Here is a 15,060-nt window from a genome sequence, read left to right as displayed (position 1 = left end):
TCAGAGGTAAGAAAAGGGTCAGTTATAATACATCTTGTCAGGCCTAGTATCAGGCAATATAGACAATGTTGCACATTTTTGCACTTTTATGCAGTACACCATGTTGTGATTTGTATTTCTTTCAATTAACTGTGTGATCAGATCGCAAAGTGTTCTGCCTTTCCTTTAGCAACAAAATGTCAGGCAATGTGGACCCTCATTGAGGCACCTAATTCCTGAGGTAATAGGACATAGTAGTTAGGGGGAAAAATTTCATTATGCATTTCAGCAAAACTATGAAAAACATGGGTTGAGGGTGGTTCTTTAAATAGTAACATCCTTAGTCTGTCATCCAATTTATCGCTCTCCCCCAGCATGTGATAAAACGTCAGAAATACAGACGTCTGATCACTAGATAATTTACCATTGTCTAAAACAAATACTACATATCCAAAAGTCTGGTAAAGCTGGATAACTAGATTATATTCTTCAGATCTACAATGGCTTTATGTTGGACCACAGTAAAATTTTTAGGTTTCTTCATGTTTGCAGACATTTCATAGTGTAAAACCCTCAGATCCTTCTCTCAACCTGACAAGGATATAAAGCGCTGGCACTCATGACTTTAGTGGATAGTAATTTGAGGATCGTGATGCCTCAGTCAACCCCACAGCTTTGTACTCCTGCTCTGATTCTGCAAAACTGCATTTTGCTCAGAAATTGTTACCGCGTGCAGAATTATTAGGCAAATTAGTATTTTGATCACATGATACTTTTTATACATGTTGTCCTACTCCAAGCTGCATAGGCTTGAGAGCCAACTACCAATTAAGTAAATCTGGTGATGTGCATCTCTGTAATGAGGAGGGGTGTTTGTCTAATGACATCAACACCCTATATAAGGTGTGCTTAATTATTAGGCAACTTCCTTTCCTTTGGCAAAATGGGTCAGAAGAGCGATTTGATGGGCTCTGAAAAGTCCCACTTTGTGAGATGTCTTGCAGAGGGATGCAGCAGTCTTGAAATTTCCAAACTTTTGAAGTGTGATCACTGAACAATCAAGCGTTTCATGGCAAATGACCAACAGGGTCGCAAGAAGCGTGTTGGCCAAAAAAGGCGCAAAATAACTGCCCATGAATTGAGGAAAATCAAGCGTGAAGCTGCCAAGATGCCATTCGCCACCAGTTTTGCCATATTTCAGAGCTGCAACGCTACTGGAGTATCAAAAAGCACAAGGTGTGCGATACTCAGGGACATGGCCAAGGTAAGGAAGGCTGAAAAACTACCACCTTTGAAGAAGAAGCATAAGATAAAACATCTAGAATGGGCCAAGAAATATCTTTAAAACTGATTTTTCAAAGGTTTTATGGACTGATGAAATGAGTGACTCTTGATGGGCCGGATGGATGGGCCAGAGGCTGGATCAGTAAAGGGCAGAGAGCTCCACTCCGACTCAGATGCCAGCAAGGTGGAGGTGGGGTACTGGTATGGGCTGGTATCATCAAAGTTGAACTTGTGGGACCTTTTTGGGTTGAGGATGGAGTGAAGCTCATCTCCCAGACCTACTGCCAGTTTCTGGAAGACCACTTCTTCAAGCAGTGGTACAGGAAGAAGTCTGTATCGTTCAAGAAAAACATGATTTTCATGCAGGACAATGCTCAATCACATGCATCCAACTACTCCACAGCATGGCTGGCCAGAAAAGGTCTAAAAGAAGAAAAAATAATGACATGGCCCCCTTGTTCACCTGATCTGAACCCCATAGAGAACCTGTGGGCCATCATAAAATGTGAGATCTACAGGGAGGGAAAACAGTACACCTCTCGGAACAGTGTCTGGGAGGCTGTGGTGGCTGCTGCACGCAATGTTGATTGAAAACAGATCAAGCAGCTGACAGAATCTATGGATGGAAGGCTGCTGAGTGTCAACATAAAGAAAGGTGGCTATATTGAGCACTAATTTTTTTGGGTTTTTGCATGTCAGAAATGTTTGTTTCTAAATTTTGTGCACTGATATTGGTTTACCTGGTGAAAATAAACAAGTGAGATGGGATTATATTTGGTTTTTATTAAGTTGCCTAATAATTCTGCACAGTAATAGTTACCTGCACAAACAGATATCCTCCTAAGATAGCCAAATCTAAAAAAAAAAAAAACACTCCAACTTCCAAAAATATTAAGCTTGGATATTTGAGTCTTTTGGGTTGATTGAGAACATAGTTGTTGATCAATAATAAAAATAATCCTCTAAAATTCAACTTGCCTAATAATTCTGCACACTGTATGTATGTGTATGTATATGAGAAAAATATGAAAAATTAAAGGTTTATTTTTCAATTTTAAACACTAGGGGAGTATATGATTAAATTAGTCATGAAAACCTAGTGTAATGTGGTGTTTACATGTCTGTCTGTTTCTTTATTTCAGCAAAGGTACCATATGATACACTGTAGAGTGCAACATTAAATATATTGCTTTTATCATGGCAATATTTAAAGTTTGCTATCCTGTAGAGCAGGGTGGGGAACTTCAGGCCCAAGGACCATTTACGGCACGCGATGACCTTTTCTCCGGCCTCCAGGGTAGATTCCTGGGGACCACAGTGCTGGGGCCGGCAGCTGTGTTTTGATGGCTACTGGCCTTTTAATTTCTTCTTGCTCTGTGAGCACACATGCAGCATTCACTACTGAGCGCTGAGGTGCGTGCAATCAAAGATTGTCTTGACGTCAGCATCTTGTGTGGCCCCAAAGGATGGTATAAATATCCAAATGTTCCTTGGCAGACTAAAGGTTCCCCACCCTTGATAGTGTTAAAATTTTAATATATTTTGAGGCAGTCTTATACAAATTGGCATCATTGCACCTGGTTTATCCCTGGAGAACATAGCATATGGATTTCAGCATTTAAGCCTTTATATCAGGGGTCTCAAACTCGGCTGAGTATATGGGGCACACCTAGAAAAAATGTGAATTTGAAGGGCTGCATTCTTTGCAGGGTGATATGAAATTTTTAATACCATACTGTTTTTTCTATACACCTTTTTGGATCACTTTTTTTTTTTTTTTTAACATTTTTGGCTTTTTTATTTTATTCTTTTAAATGACATTCATTTTATGGGCTATGGTACGGTTTTATAGTTTTTACAGTTTTACAATTTTTATTTCCTTTGCGTCCCCTAATTGGCCACATACAGTGATTTTTTTTTTTTTCTTACAATTAGCACCATATAGTAATTCTGACCAACTTCTTATAGTAATGTCTCCATATTGTAGTAGTTTCCCCATCTTGTAGCAATGTCCCCATCCTGGTTCGCATCTTGTAGTAATGTCCCTAATCTTGGTCCCCATCTTGTAGTAATGTGCCCATCCAGGTCCCCATCTTGTAGTATTATGTTCATCCTGGTCCTTATCTTGTAGTAATGTGCCCATCCTGGTCCTCATCTTGTAGTAATGTGCCCATCCTGGTCCTCATCTTGTAGTAATGTGCCCATCCTGGTCCTCATCTTGTAGTAATGTGCCCATCCTGGTCCTCATCTTGTAGTAATGTGCCCATCCTGGTCCTCATCTTGTAGTAATGTGCCCATCCTCGTCTCCATCTTGTAGTAATGTGCTCATCCTGGTCCTCATCTTGTAGTAATGTGCTCATCCTGGTCCCCATCTTGCAGTAATGTGCTCATCCTGGTCCTCATCTTGTAGTATTGTGCCTATCCAGGTCCTCATCTTGTAGTATTGTGCCTATCCAGGTCCTCATCTTGTAGTATTGTGCCTATCCAGGTCCTCATCTTGTAGTAATGTGTCCATCCTGATCCTCATCTTGTAGTAATGTGCTCATCCTGGTCCTCATCTTGTAGTATTGTGCCTATCCAGGTCCTCATCTTGTAGTATTGTGCCTATCCAGGTCCTCATCTTGTAGTATTGTGCCTATCCAGGTCCTCATCTTGTAGTATTGTGCCCATCCTGGTCCTCATCTTGTAGTAATGTGCCCATCTTGGTCCTCATCTTGTAGTAATGTGCCCATCTTGGTCCTCATCTTGTAGTAATGTGCCCATCCCGGTCCCCATCTTGTAGTAATGTGCCCATCCTGGGCCCCATCTTGTAGCATTGTCCTATGCTGGTCTCTAACTTGTAGTACATTCAACTGAAAAGAATCAGACTTTGGCGGCCCTCAGGACCAGGCCACAATCATTACTGGGGCTCCGATGCCTGCGGGCTGCATTAACCAACCTCAGGGGCCGTATGCGGCCCTCGGGCTGCATGTTTGAGACCCCTGCTTTATGTTATGGCTGTATTATACAACGTATGTACATGTTACCTTTTGTGTCACCCCTATTTCCTTATAGATTGTAAGCTTGTGAGCAGGCCCCTCACTCCTTTTGATATGAGCTATGCTTATTCTGTAACGTCTATAGAAGTCGTCTCTCCGCCCCCCCTAAAATTGTAAAGTGCGAAATGTGTTGGCGCTATAAAAATTATATTGTATGAAGAGGTATGAATGTTTCACATCTAAATCCGAAGTCTTGGATTTAACAGATTCGATTGTTTTGGCATCAAATTATTGGACATAATTTTAGTTTTTTTTTTAAATGTAAGGCCTTCGTTCAGATAAAACCCTTTTGGTAAGTTTTTTTTCCTTTGTTTATATTATGGTGACTAATGCATTTTCAGGGTCCCTGTTTGTACTCCATAATTTTGGCTTCGAAATGTGCTTCTTGTTTGTCATGCCTCTAAAATGTATTGTTTTGGCTTGAATTTCTTTTGTGACTGACTTATTCTGTTTTATATAGATAAGTGGGTTTACAATTTCAAAACTGGCCCAATTCACTTTGAAAGAGCCAAACAATGAATATGTGTTTTGGGAGTACAAAGCTGTTGTAGACAAAGAGAATCCACATAATGAAGAACGGTCTTCTAAAGGAAAGGTAAGACTTGTACTAAAAAAAAAAAAACTTCAGAATCCAGCTTTGAGGATCAGACAAGGCTTTGCTGAACTGATGACAATTGACTCGAACTGGTGCCAGACCTCAAGGATTCATATGTGTTCCGAATTTTAATTTCATACCAATTTTAAAGGGGGTTGTCTCAGATTAATAAATCACTGCCTTTTATTGTAGATGCTGTTCTGTGTCTTACATTTTCTGAAAATACACTAACAAGAGGTGCCCTGTCTTGGTCAAGATGGCTGGTTCACAGGTACTTAAAGGGGTACTCCAAAGAGATAAAAAAAAAATAATAATTTTGCTTCTGCACTCATACACTAATAAGATGAGATGCCTAGTTGAGTTATATGATCTTTTTAACCCGGTGTGACTGGATCTGCTCTTTCACTGCTTCCCCTCTAGTCTGGGTCATTACATCATACACCAAGTGCTGCTCCCCTTCCCATAAGGAACAGCCAGCCTGAGAAAAGGGGGAGTGGCCTGCTCCCTGCTAGTAGCCCTGAGAATGAGACTTCTTCAGGGGCTGCTCTGCTACTAGAAGCAGCGAGCAGGCCATGCCCCTAACCTCATGCGGCACACAGGGAGACCTTATCAGGTGCTGCTACTAGAAGCTGAGCAGGTCACGCCCCTGACACGCCCCCTCACCTGGGACTGCAGACAGGAAGACATTCAGGGGCTGGTGTGACAGAAGCTGCTCCTCACTGCGCTGCTCACCCCTCTGTCTGGGACATTACAGCAATGTGCAGCTCACTGCTGTCATCAGCCAGTCTAATAGCGATTTCTCTGCAGAGTACAGGGGGCATGGCCACGCCCCCTTCTCCTCATGCTGGCTGTTCCTTACAGGGGGAGCAGCACTTGGTGTATGATGTAATGATCCAGATGGGAGGGGGGAGCAGTGAAAGAGGATCCTTTCACACCGAATTGCTAGGGTTAAAAAGATCATAGAACTGCACTGGGCATCTCATCTTTTTAGGGTATGAGGGCAGGAACAGTACAAAAAAAAAATTTCTCCCCAGAGTACCTCTTTAAGACGCCCTACACATTTACCCAACAGAGAAGCATCTTGGCTATTAGTGTGGGATGTTTTGGGGGGAGGAGGGCTTAACAAAATAAATACTGGTAACTTAATGCTCTGCTTAGTAGCAGTATTCAGGACTTTCAGACCTTGGAGTTGAGCCTTATTCAGACGAGCGGATAATGGTGAATGAGATGGAACACTTGTCTGTCAATGTTTGGTCTGTGTAAACATGCCAGCAGTTGACGACGAACGAACGAACAAAAACTCTTGTTGGACTATTGGATCTTTCGTGCTAGCAATAAAATAATCGTTCTCTGCAGCACTTTTTCCTTTGTAAACAGGAGATGCTGCCAGAATGATAGACTATCATCCAGTCAACATAGAATTCTGGTTGGCCAGTCTAAACAGGCCATTAAATGACCACAGTTGACTCTCATAATTACAATGTAGCTTACATTTGTCAAATCTTGAACAGATTAACATTTTACAGGAGTAGAAGTGGATTATGCACCTGAAGCCTCATCAAATCTGCTCACATTCGGCATCCAATGTAAGCGAACTGGGTATTCTTTACGCCAATCGCATCCAAGAGAAAAAAAATACTTGCATAGTGTTTCCCATATATCCCCCGTAGAAAGAAAAATAGCCCTGTTCAATAACAATATTTGAAATCTTTGTATGGCTATGCAGCAGAAAGTGTTGGCTGTAGATTCTCTGTTTATCTGGTGACTATCAGCAAGTTTAAAGAGGTATTCCCATCTCCAAGATCCTATCCCAATATGTAGTAGGTGTAGTAATAGCAAATATCTCCAATTAGAAATGTAGCATAGTATTTTTGATTCGCTAGGTCTTTCCTCATGCACAGGCATCACAGGACCTTGGGTATCCATGGTTATGACCACTAGCAACTAGCTAACTGACTTTATCAGTGGATGTAACCATGGATACCTAAGGTCCTGCAATGCCTGCACATGAGGAAAGCGACTTACCGAATCGAAAATACTATGCTACATTTCTAATTGGAGATATTTGATATTACTATTACACCTACTACATATTGGGTATCTTGGAGATGGGAATACCCCTTTTTAAGCTATGTGTTTTAAGGCATATTCCTTATGCAAGTCTTATCGCTTATACACTTTCTAGGTTCCCCTATTCTTTGGCACAGAGAAACAGTGCTCTGCCTCAGTTGGTCAACTCTGGGTAGATCTTCTGAGATTTTATGCACTAGAATTCAACATGGCTGACCTGGTTGTCAATATTCGTGTTAAAGAGAAGCTTTCTAGGGAATTGAAGGACTGGCCTAAAAAACGAATTGCTGTAGAAGGTAACGTCGCTATGCCTAGTGTGTTCCCAAATAGTATACATGTATGTTACAGAATAGTGGTAGCTTTGAGATTTGACTTCCTAACTTGATGCAGACCAGTTATCACCTGTCCAAATCTTGCTACAAATGCATTTGTTATAACGGAAGTGTGATCATGGTGATTTTTATCGGAAAACGTGAAATATTAAAGGGGATCAGTCGCTATTTTCTTTGCCAGTTTAGTCTGAGAGCAGCATTATGTTGGTGCAGAGACCCTGTTTCAGCGACGTGTTGCTTTATTGGGCTGCTTGCTGCAGTTTTGATCAGGTTTATCTGCTGCAGATCTATCAGTTCTCTAAATGCGGAGCTGTGTAACCCCTCACCACTGGCTGCTTTGTGTGTACACTGTGCAAACATGGATGGTTTCTACAGACCTCTGTACTCAGAGCTAGCATATCTGCAGCAGACAAAATGGTGATACATCGCTCAAATCCAGGTCATTTACACCTGCATTATGCTGCTCTCAGATGTGGTAGCAAAATCCTGGTGACAGTCTCATTTAGCCAAAAACAAATTAAACAACTTTTGTGATGTTTTTGGTGAGTAAAACTATATTATACATTTGTGCTTTTTCTACAGTACACATAATCCACACAGCAAAAATGCTGCATGTGAACATGGCATAAGAAAAGATGTAAGTGTAGGGCAACCCCAGGGCAGTTTATCAATGGAGCAAACTATTAAAGCAGCAATTGAATAAGTCATAGATGATTAGAATTTCTGATGCAGATCCTAAAAGACAAATTATATGGGGTTATGAATTAAATGCTTGTTTTTGACCAGTTGTGAATGATGCACATATAACAATGTTCATCTTTAAAATCAGATCCTTACTCTGTAAAGAGGAACGTTGCAAGATCCATGAACAGTCAGTTGGTGTACGAGTATCTTCTTCACTGTTTAAAGACCACCTACAAATATTTTGCTTTGCCTCAAACAAAGTCTGGAAAAACTAGCACCCAAAAACCCACCAATTTTGCTACAAACAGTAACAAAGGAGGTGCTCTAAATACTTTGAAGTGTCCAAACTCTGTTCAGACCATAAGCAAGATGCTGGAAGATTTGACCATAAACAATCACGATAGTTCAGCCTCTCCTGTAATTGCCCGGCCCCATCACAGTAACACTCCAAAAGAGTTGAATAGTTCAGCAAAGAAACAGCTAGTCTATAATGTAACATACCCAGATGTTAACCTTGAAGATGCTGACTGTATAACAGAAGAGATTATTTTAGATGACCCAGAAGATTTTTTCCAAGGTTGTGAAGAACCAGAAAGTCCTCATGAAGAGTCAGATGATGACCTCCTCCCTCTAATGGAAAATGAAGGGCCTGGTGATTACATCATTATTGACCAAGGCTATGAAGATGATAGTGAAAGTGGAGAGTTGGCTTTGCCAGGCAATGAAGAAACAGACAGCTTGTCTGATTTTGAGGGCGGTATTGTGGTTGAGGGCGAAGAGATTGGCTTGGGGAACAGCCTATATGTTAGAAAAGGTTACTTGGAGGAGAGTACAGATGAACTAGAGGAAACGGTCCATGACTTTAAACTGACAGCTGTAGTGAATTCAGATGACGAGGATGCCGATGACGAGCCTTCGGTATTGAATCATAGCAAACATCTGGATGATGATCTAGAGATCACTTACACTGGCTCCGTGGATGGCCTGTTGTCTGAAGATGAGCAAACTGGACTAGATTCTGCATTATCTGGCAACGTGCTACAAAGACCTGAAGATGCCAACAAAACTCTGCCAGTTGCCGAAAGTTCTATTATTGAAGATGTTTCCTTGTTTTATGAGTTCAACAAAGCAACATTTACAAAAGGCAAGGTAGGTTTGAAAACCACTTTCTTTTGATATCTTTGTTCATGTACTTTTTGTTCAGTTTTTCTAGGATATATTGGTGGTGCACAGTTCTCAGCTAAGTGTTTCTGCCTCTGCAGGTCAGGGAAGCGTGGCATGTTTTTTGAAAATTATGGATCCTAATCAAAAGGGAACTTGTCAGCAAATTCATGCTGCCCTAACTTCCAGCTGTATGGAATGCTAACTGGTTTAGGCATTAAAAGAAATGTTTTTAGGGAAACTGGCAAATTTGGCAGAAAGCTGCTGTCCATGCACCAGATTTTTTTCTGATCTTGGACATCTCGCTGGACTTTTTCAAGATTAAAAAAGTGCCATTAAAGCCCCGCTCGAGCGTTTATTTCAGCGCTGGGGTAGTGCCACAAATCAAGATTCTCTGACCCTAGTATTATACTTGCCAGCTGTCTTCAGCTGGTCCCGCGCCGCCATCTTGTGACTGCAACTTTTGATTGACCGTAAGTTAGAGGTAACTGAGAGCCTCATTCTTGGTAGTGAATTCTGGATCGCTCAGAAAACACTTGAGCGATCCAGCAGGTCACAACCTGCAGAAGACGACTGAATCCGCACCAGTAACGGATAAAGATGGCACCGGCGAGTATGTTACTATGGGCAAGAGATGGCCTTGTTTGGCTGACAGCCATCTAATGTGTATGGCCATCTAAACCGCATGTTACACTTGGAAGGTCAGGTACTTTTAGGTAAACCTGCAGCCCTATTAACTTCTTGATTACTTGAAAAGATCATTGTATTGCCGAGAGGTGACTAGCTTTACATATCACTAAAGCATTTTGTGTTTCTTTTTCACTTTATCGCATTAGTGAGCTATGGGGTGAATGGTTTCTTTGAGCTATATTCCAGCTGTTACGGATATTGCATTCATGACTCGTTATTTGACACTTATCTCAGCAATAAAAGAATGCTTCCAATTCATAGCACTCTTTTAAAATGTTCATTGACTCTAGAAGTGTGGGGTTTTTTGTTTGTTTTTTAAATTTGAAATATTGTATGCTGATCTATTTAGCAGCTTTAAATAAACTTCATACCACCCTTGGAAACAAGTGCTCTAGTCCTCTGCTAGGCTTAGCTTTTCAGTTCACCATAGAGATCAGACCCTCAGCGATCATTTGTTTGAGACCTTCAAATTTTATATCAACATTGTTTTTGTTTTTTTCTTTTTGCAATTCAGCTGCCCATGGTTGTGTGCAACTTGTGCAAGAAAGAAGGACATCTAAAAAAGGACTGCCCAGAAGACTTTAAAAAAATTGAACTGGAACCCTTGCCACCGCTCACTACTAAATTCCGACTGCTCTTGGATCAAGTCTGTATCCAGTGTTATGGTGAGTGTTATTAGTGAGTGGGAAAGATGTGCTTGCATGTTCCACATATATAATAAAGTTCAGCTTTGTGTCTGCTGGCTGCTAGTTCTTGACTGATCTTCCTCCATTCCCTCTCCTTTTTAATCAGCTTGAGTATGTCACGTGATGCCCAGTTTTGGTGCAGATTTGGGAGTTTTCTTTTCTCTTCTACAGAAGACTGATGTCTGGAGCTGCTCTTGTCTCACAATGCAACCCAGCTGGTTAGGCCCTGTATAAATGCCTAACCAGCAGAAGATTGCAGTGACTCATTGGATGAGTTAACAGATTATTCAATCTCTAAAAGTTATCGATCCATGCATTGAAAATAACATGCTGATGACTGGAGGGGGTCCACCCATTGGGACCTCATCTGCTGAGCTGTCTGATTTGCCATAGTGGCTGGACCTGTGCCTCACCGTGTCAGTCATTCTCTTTGGGACTACCAGATACAGCGCTTTGCTTTTCACATCTGGTGGTCCCATAGAGAATTAATGGAGCGGTGAAGTAAATGTCCATCCACCATGCCATTTAGACCGGGCTCTTCAGAGCCCTGTACTGTTTATTGGAGATCCCAGTGGTTGGATTCCCACCGACTAGAAAGCGATAGGATTAGGCTATCATTAGAAATTATGTGCCCACGATGCGGAAATGCTCCGGATTCTTCCTGAGCGTGTCTGCATCTCCCTGGCAGAAAAAAAAAACGCATGCGGATTGTACATGCATTTTTCCTGCCAGGGACAAGCGGAAGTGAAGCGTTCTTCACATTTCTGCATGCGGGTTATCAAGCGCTTTCCAAGCGACTTTAGCATCACTTGGAAAGTGCTTGACAACTTGGTCACACTATATAAATCCATGCAAACGGCATGGATTTATATAGTGTGACCGAAAGAATGGTAAAAAATATTTTAATTACCTTCTGATGGCCCCCGGTGTCCTTATTCGATCCGTCTTGCCTTGCCGGCATCTCGCGGTAGATTAAAGGACCTGCCGACATCAGCGGTCATGTGACCCGTCACATGACTAAATGACGTCACCGCAGGTCCTTCTAGTCTACCGCGAGCTGCCGGCAAGCCGAGACGAGGACACCCAGGGCCATCAGAATGTAAGTATAATATTTTTAGTTTTTTAGTTTTTTTATTTTTTTACAGGTACTATGGTACCCGGGTCTGGAGGAGAGTCTCATCTTCTCCAAACCCAGGTACCATCCGCACATTGAAACACATGTAATCCGCATGTACAGATCCAGTGATGCGGATGACATGCGGTCCAATGCAAGTCAGTGGCAGCGAAAACGTTGCGTTTACGCAAAATAATTGGTAGTGCTGCAGTTTTTTTCCGCAATGATCCGCAGCGGAAATTTCCGCAGCATGTCCACAGCACATGCGGATTATCATTGGGGAACATGGCAGACCTTCTACCAAACGTTTTTTTAAGCGTTTCTGCAACGGAATTGCCGCTGCTTAAACGCATAGTGGGCACACAGCCTTAAACCTGCAAATTTTCTTAAAGTAATACATTTTATATGTGGATTGTAGCTGTAAATATTTTAATGTAGTGTTGCTGAAATCCAAATATTTTATCACCGGGTCTATCTTGCACAGAGGATTTTTGTCCGACATCCCTAGAAGACAAAGCCCGAGAACATATAAGATATGATCTGGAGGACTTCATCAGACGTGAATTTAAAGGTAAGTATATTGTATTGAATACTATTATGAGCACATAGCTTTACCACTCATTTGCGCTTTATTTTTTTGTATGCTATGATGTAATTGCTATGATTACGACTGAGTTACCCTCTCTTTTAGGAGCTAGGTTGAATTTGTTTGGGTCTTCGAAAAATGGGTTTGGCTTTAAACAGAGTGACTTGGATATCTGCATGACATTTGAGGGCCTTGAAACTGCGGAGGTAATTTAATCTGACTTCAGTAAAATACCGTGGTTTGTAACTACATTAACACGTTTCTTTGAAACTTTTTTTTTTTTTCGTTCTAGGAACTAGATTCCATAAAGACCATTGAAGAATTGGCAAGGCATCTTAAAAGACATCAAGGTAATCTTTAAATGTTTGTTTTGATATTCACCTACCAAGGAAATAATGTATAGCATAACTTACAAGAGCAAGTGGAGGAACAAAAAAAGCTTCCAAGATAGTGAGATTTTTGTTTTTTCCTCCTAAGGTTTAAGGAACATTCTTCCGATTACCACAGCTAAAGTGCCAATTGTAAAGTTCTACCATGCAAGAAGCGGACTTGAAGGAGACATCAGTTTATATAACACACTGGTAACTATTCATAATTGATGATAATGAGTATTGCAGACACTGTAGGAACTCAATCCCATTTCTAGTATTAAGCCATGGTCACACTATCAGTATTTGTAAGTCTAAACCAAGAGTGGGTGATAAATGCAGAAGTGGTGACGTGTTTCTGTTCTACTTTTCTGATTGTTCCTCATCTGGATTTGACTTAAAAATACTGATGGTGTGACTGCAGCTTTAAGCTTGTTCTTGTCCAACTTACTAGGTTACAGTATCCCATTTATACACCTTTTTTAAGCTAGTGCCAGTGCATTTAGGATTGGAAGGAGAAATATGCAAAAGAGTTAGCAAAAAAACAGTTGAGTGCAGTATCTCAGATGTGTTCTTTCCAAAGGGTTGTGGTTTTGTTTTCCTCCCCTGTTTCAGTGCATTTTGGGGTACTATGAAACCTTTGCATGTTTGCCTAAAAACTTGGTGCTGTATAAATAAACCCTATATGAAATCCAGCTAAACACTTTTCCCTGTGGCAGTCGGGTGAATACTCAAACCACCAGAACAGGAGCCGCTTTTATATAGAAAAGCAAACGTGAGACGGCTATACTTTATGATGGACTGCTTTTTTCTGTTAAGCTCCCTTTTAATGGCTGAAAGGCAAGACCTATCGTACAAATTATAACCAAACTTTTTTTTGTTCTTCAGGCTCTTCATAACACTCGTCTCTTAGCATCGTATGCTGCAATTGACTCAAGAGTCAAATATCTGTGTTATATTATGAAAGTCTTCACCAAGGTACAGTCTTGTGATTAAAAAATCTTTACCTACAATATGATCATTTATGTTCCTAGTCTTAAGTGTCCCTTTTTCTCTAAAGATGTGTGACATCGGAGATGCATCTCGCGGTAGCCTTTCTTCATACGCATACACACTTATGGTGCTGTACTTTCTTCAGCAGAGGAATCCACCTGTTATCCCTGTTCTCCAGGAGGTGAGTCCTGATTTGAGTGTGTTGTTGATCTGAAACGCCTGCTACAGTTGCTCCAGCACTACTATGTGGCCAGCAGCTTAATCCCCTTTAACATGCTCGATTGGAGATGAGAAAATATGACTACTAGACAAGTCTGTTATCCCTTAGTCTTAAATTCTGCACTGTGTGAATGAGGCACGAGATAAGTTTAAAGACCAGCAGTGTGAACGTCACTTACTTTTGAATACTCGTTTCTAAACTACATTGTTTCCTTGGTCAACCACTATACTGTAAATGTAGCTTCACGTTTGCATGTCATTTTGTAGAACACGTCTGTGTGCATACACACGGTGTGCAAATGTGTATATATTTTATATTTACACATGCGCACAGTGGCATAACTAGAGTCCGATGGGTCCTAGTGCGAAATTTGGACCTGGACTATTGTAGCATTCCAGATCTTGTGAAGACGTGTGTGCACCCTCTCATGTGACAATGTCCCCTATCCTTCTTCCAGTAATAATGTCCCTGTTCTGCCACTCCTCTTCAACAAATGTAAAACTAAAGTGGTGCGAATTGCTTATATCCCATGCCATCGGCTGCAACAGTGCTCTACAACCGTTGCATGGGAGCAGTAGTCCCACCTCTTCCGGCCAGCATCCGTCGCTTTTATTTGGATTGGCTGGCCTGTCAAGACGTAACATGTGCTATGCACCAGGCCAGCTGATCTAAAGAGCCCGTTCTTCCCTTTCCCATGCAGTGGTGACAGACTACTGTACATGGCCAATGGCATGGAATGTGTGAAAAGATTTGCACAAACGCTAGTGGAAGGATTTCATTCTCTGTTAAAAATCCTGGAGGGATTGTATCAAACTAAAGTAATGCCATGCTTTTGTAAGGATCTGTGCACACATTGCGTGTTTGTTTTTTTTTGCCCAAATTTGTCGTAACCTAAAGTATTTCCTAGTCCCAACAAAGTGAATGAAATTCCTGAAGTTTCATGCACTTGTTGCTAATTTTTTTTTTTTAGTCAATTCTTTGGCTGCGTGCCCACGATGCGTTTTTTCAAGCATTTTTGCCGTGGAATTTCTGCAGCGGAAACGCTTTTAAATGCTTGGTAATACGTGCCCCATGTTCCCCAATGACAATCCGCATGTGTTGTGCCCGCAGCAGATTTTCTGTGCGCAAAAATCCGCAGCATGTCCATTATTTGTGCGTTTCCGCATGCGGATTTGCCTACTCAATGCATTTGAAAAATGCAAGTCAAATCCGCATGTAAAAACGCATAAAAAACTTGTGTAAAATCCGCAAGCGTTTTTA

At 41.3% G+C, this 15,060-nt stretch overlaps 1 protein-coding gene across 1 annotated transcript in view; it reads left to right on the top strand.

The window, feature by feature from the left end:
- Positions 1-15,060, top strand: part of TUT7 (terminal uridylyl transferase 7) — a 67,216-nt gene that overhangs the window by 29,584 nt on the left and 22,572 nt on the right. The window contains exons 11-20 of the mRNA XM_073670948.1: positions 4,762-4,896; positions 7,082-7,262; positions 8,128-9,131; positions 10,348-10,498; positions 12,118-12,204; positions 12,325-12,425; positions 12,512-12,569; positions 12,697-12,800; positions 13,476-13,565; positions 13,648-13,761. Coding sequence (XP_073527049.1) covers positions 4,762-4,896; positions 7,082-7,262; positions 8,128-9,131; positions 10,348-10,498; positions 12,118-12,204; positions 12,325-12,425; positions 12,512-12,569; positions 12,697-12,800; positions 13,476-13,565; positions 13,648-13,761 — 2,025 coding nt within the window. The remainder of the gene's footprint in view (positions 1-4,761; positions 4,897-7,081; positions 7,263-8,127; positions 9,132-10,347; positions 10,499-12,117; positions 12,205-12,324; positions 12,426-12,511; positions 12,570-12,696; positions 12,801-13,475; positions 13,566-13,647; positions 13,762-15,060) is intronic.

Source organism: Phyllobates terribilis, unplaced genomic scaffold (assembly GCF_046119375.1).
Source record: "Phyllobates terribilis strain yellow unplaced genomic scaffold, ASM4611937v1 Scaffold_1__5_contigs__length_1240528914, whole genome shotgun sequence".
Classification (NCBI taxonomy): Eukaryota; Metazoa; Chordata; class Amphibia; order Anura; family Dendrobatidae; genus Phyllobates; species Phyllobates terribilis.
Note: the sequence above shows the minus strand (reverse complement) of the source record. Positions and strands in the feature narration are given on the sequence as shown.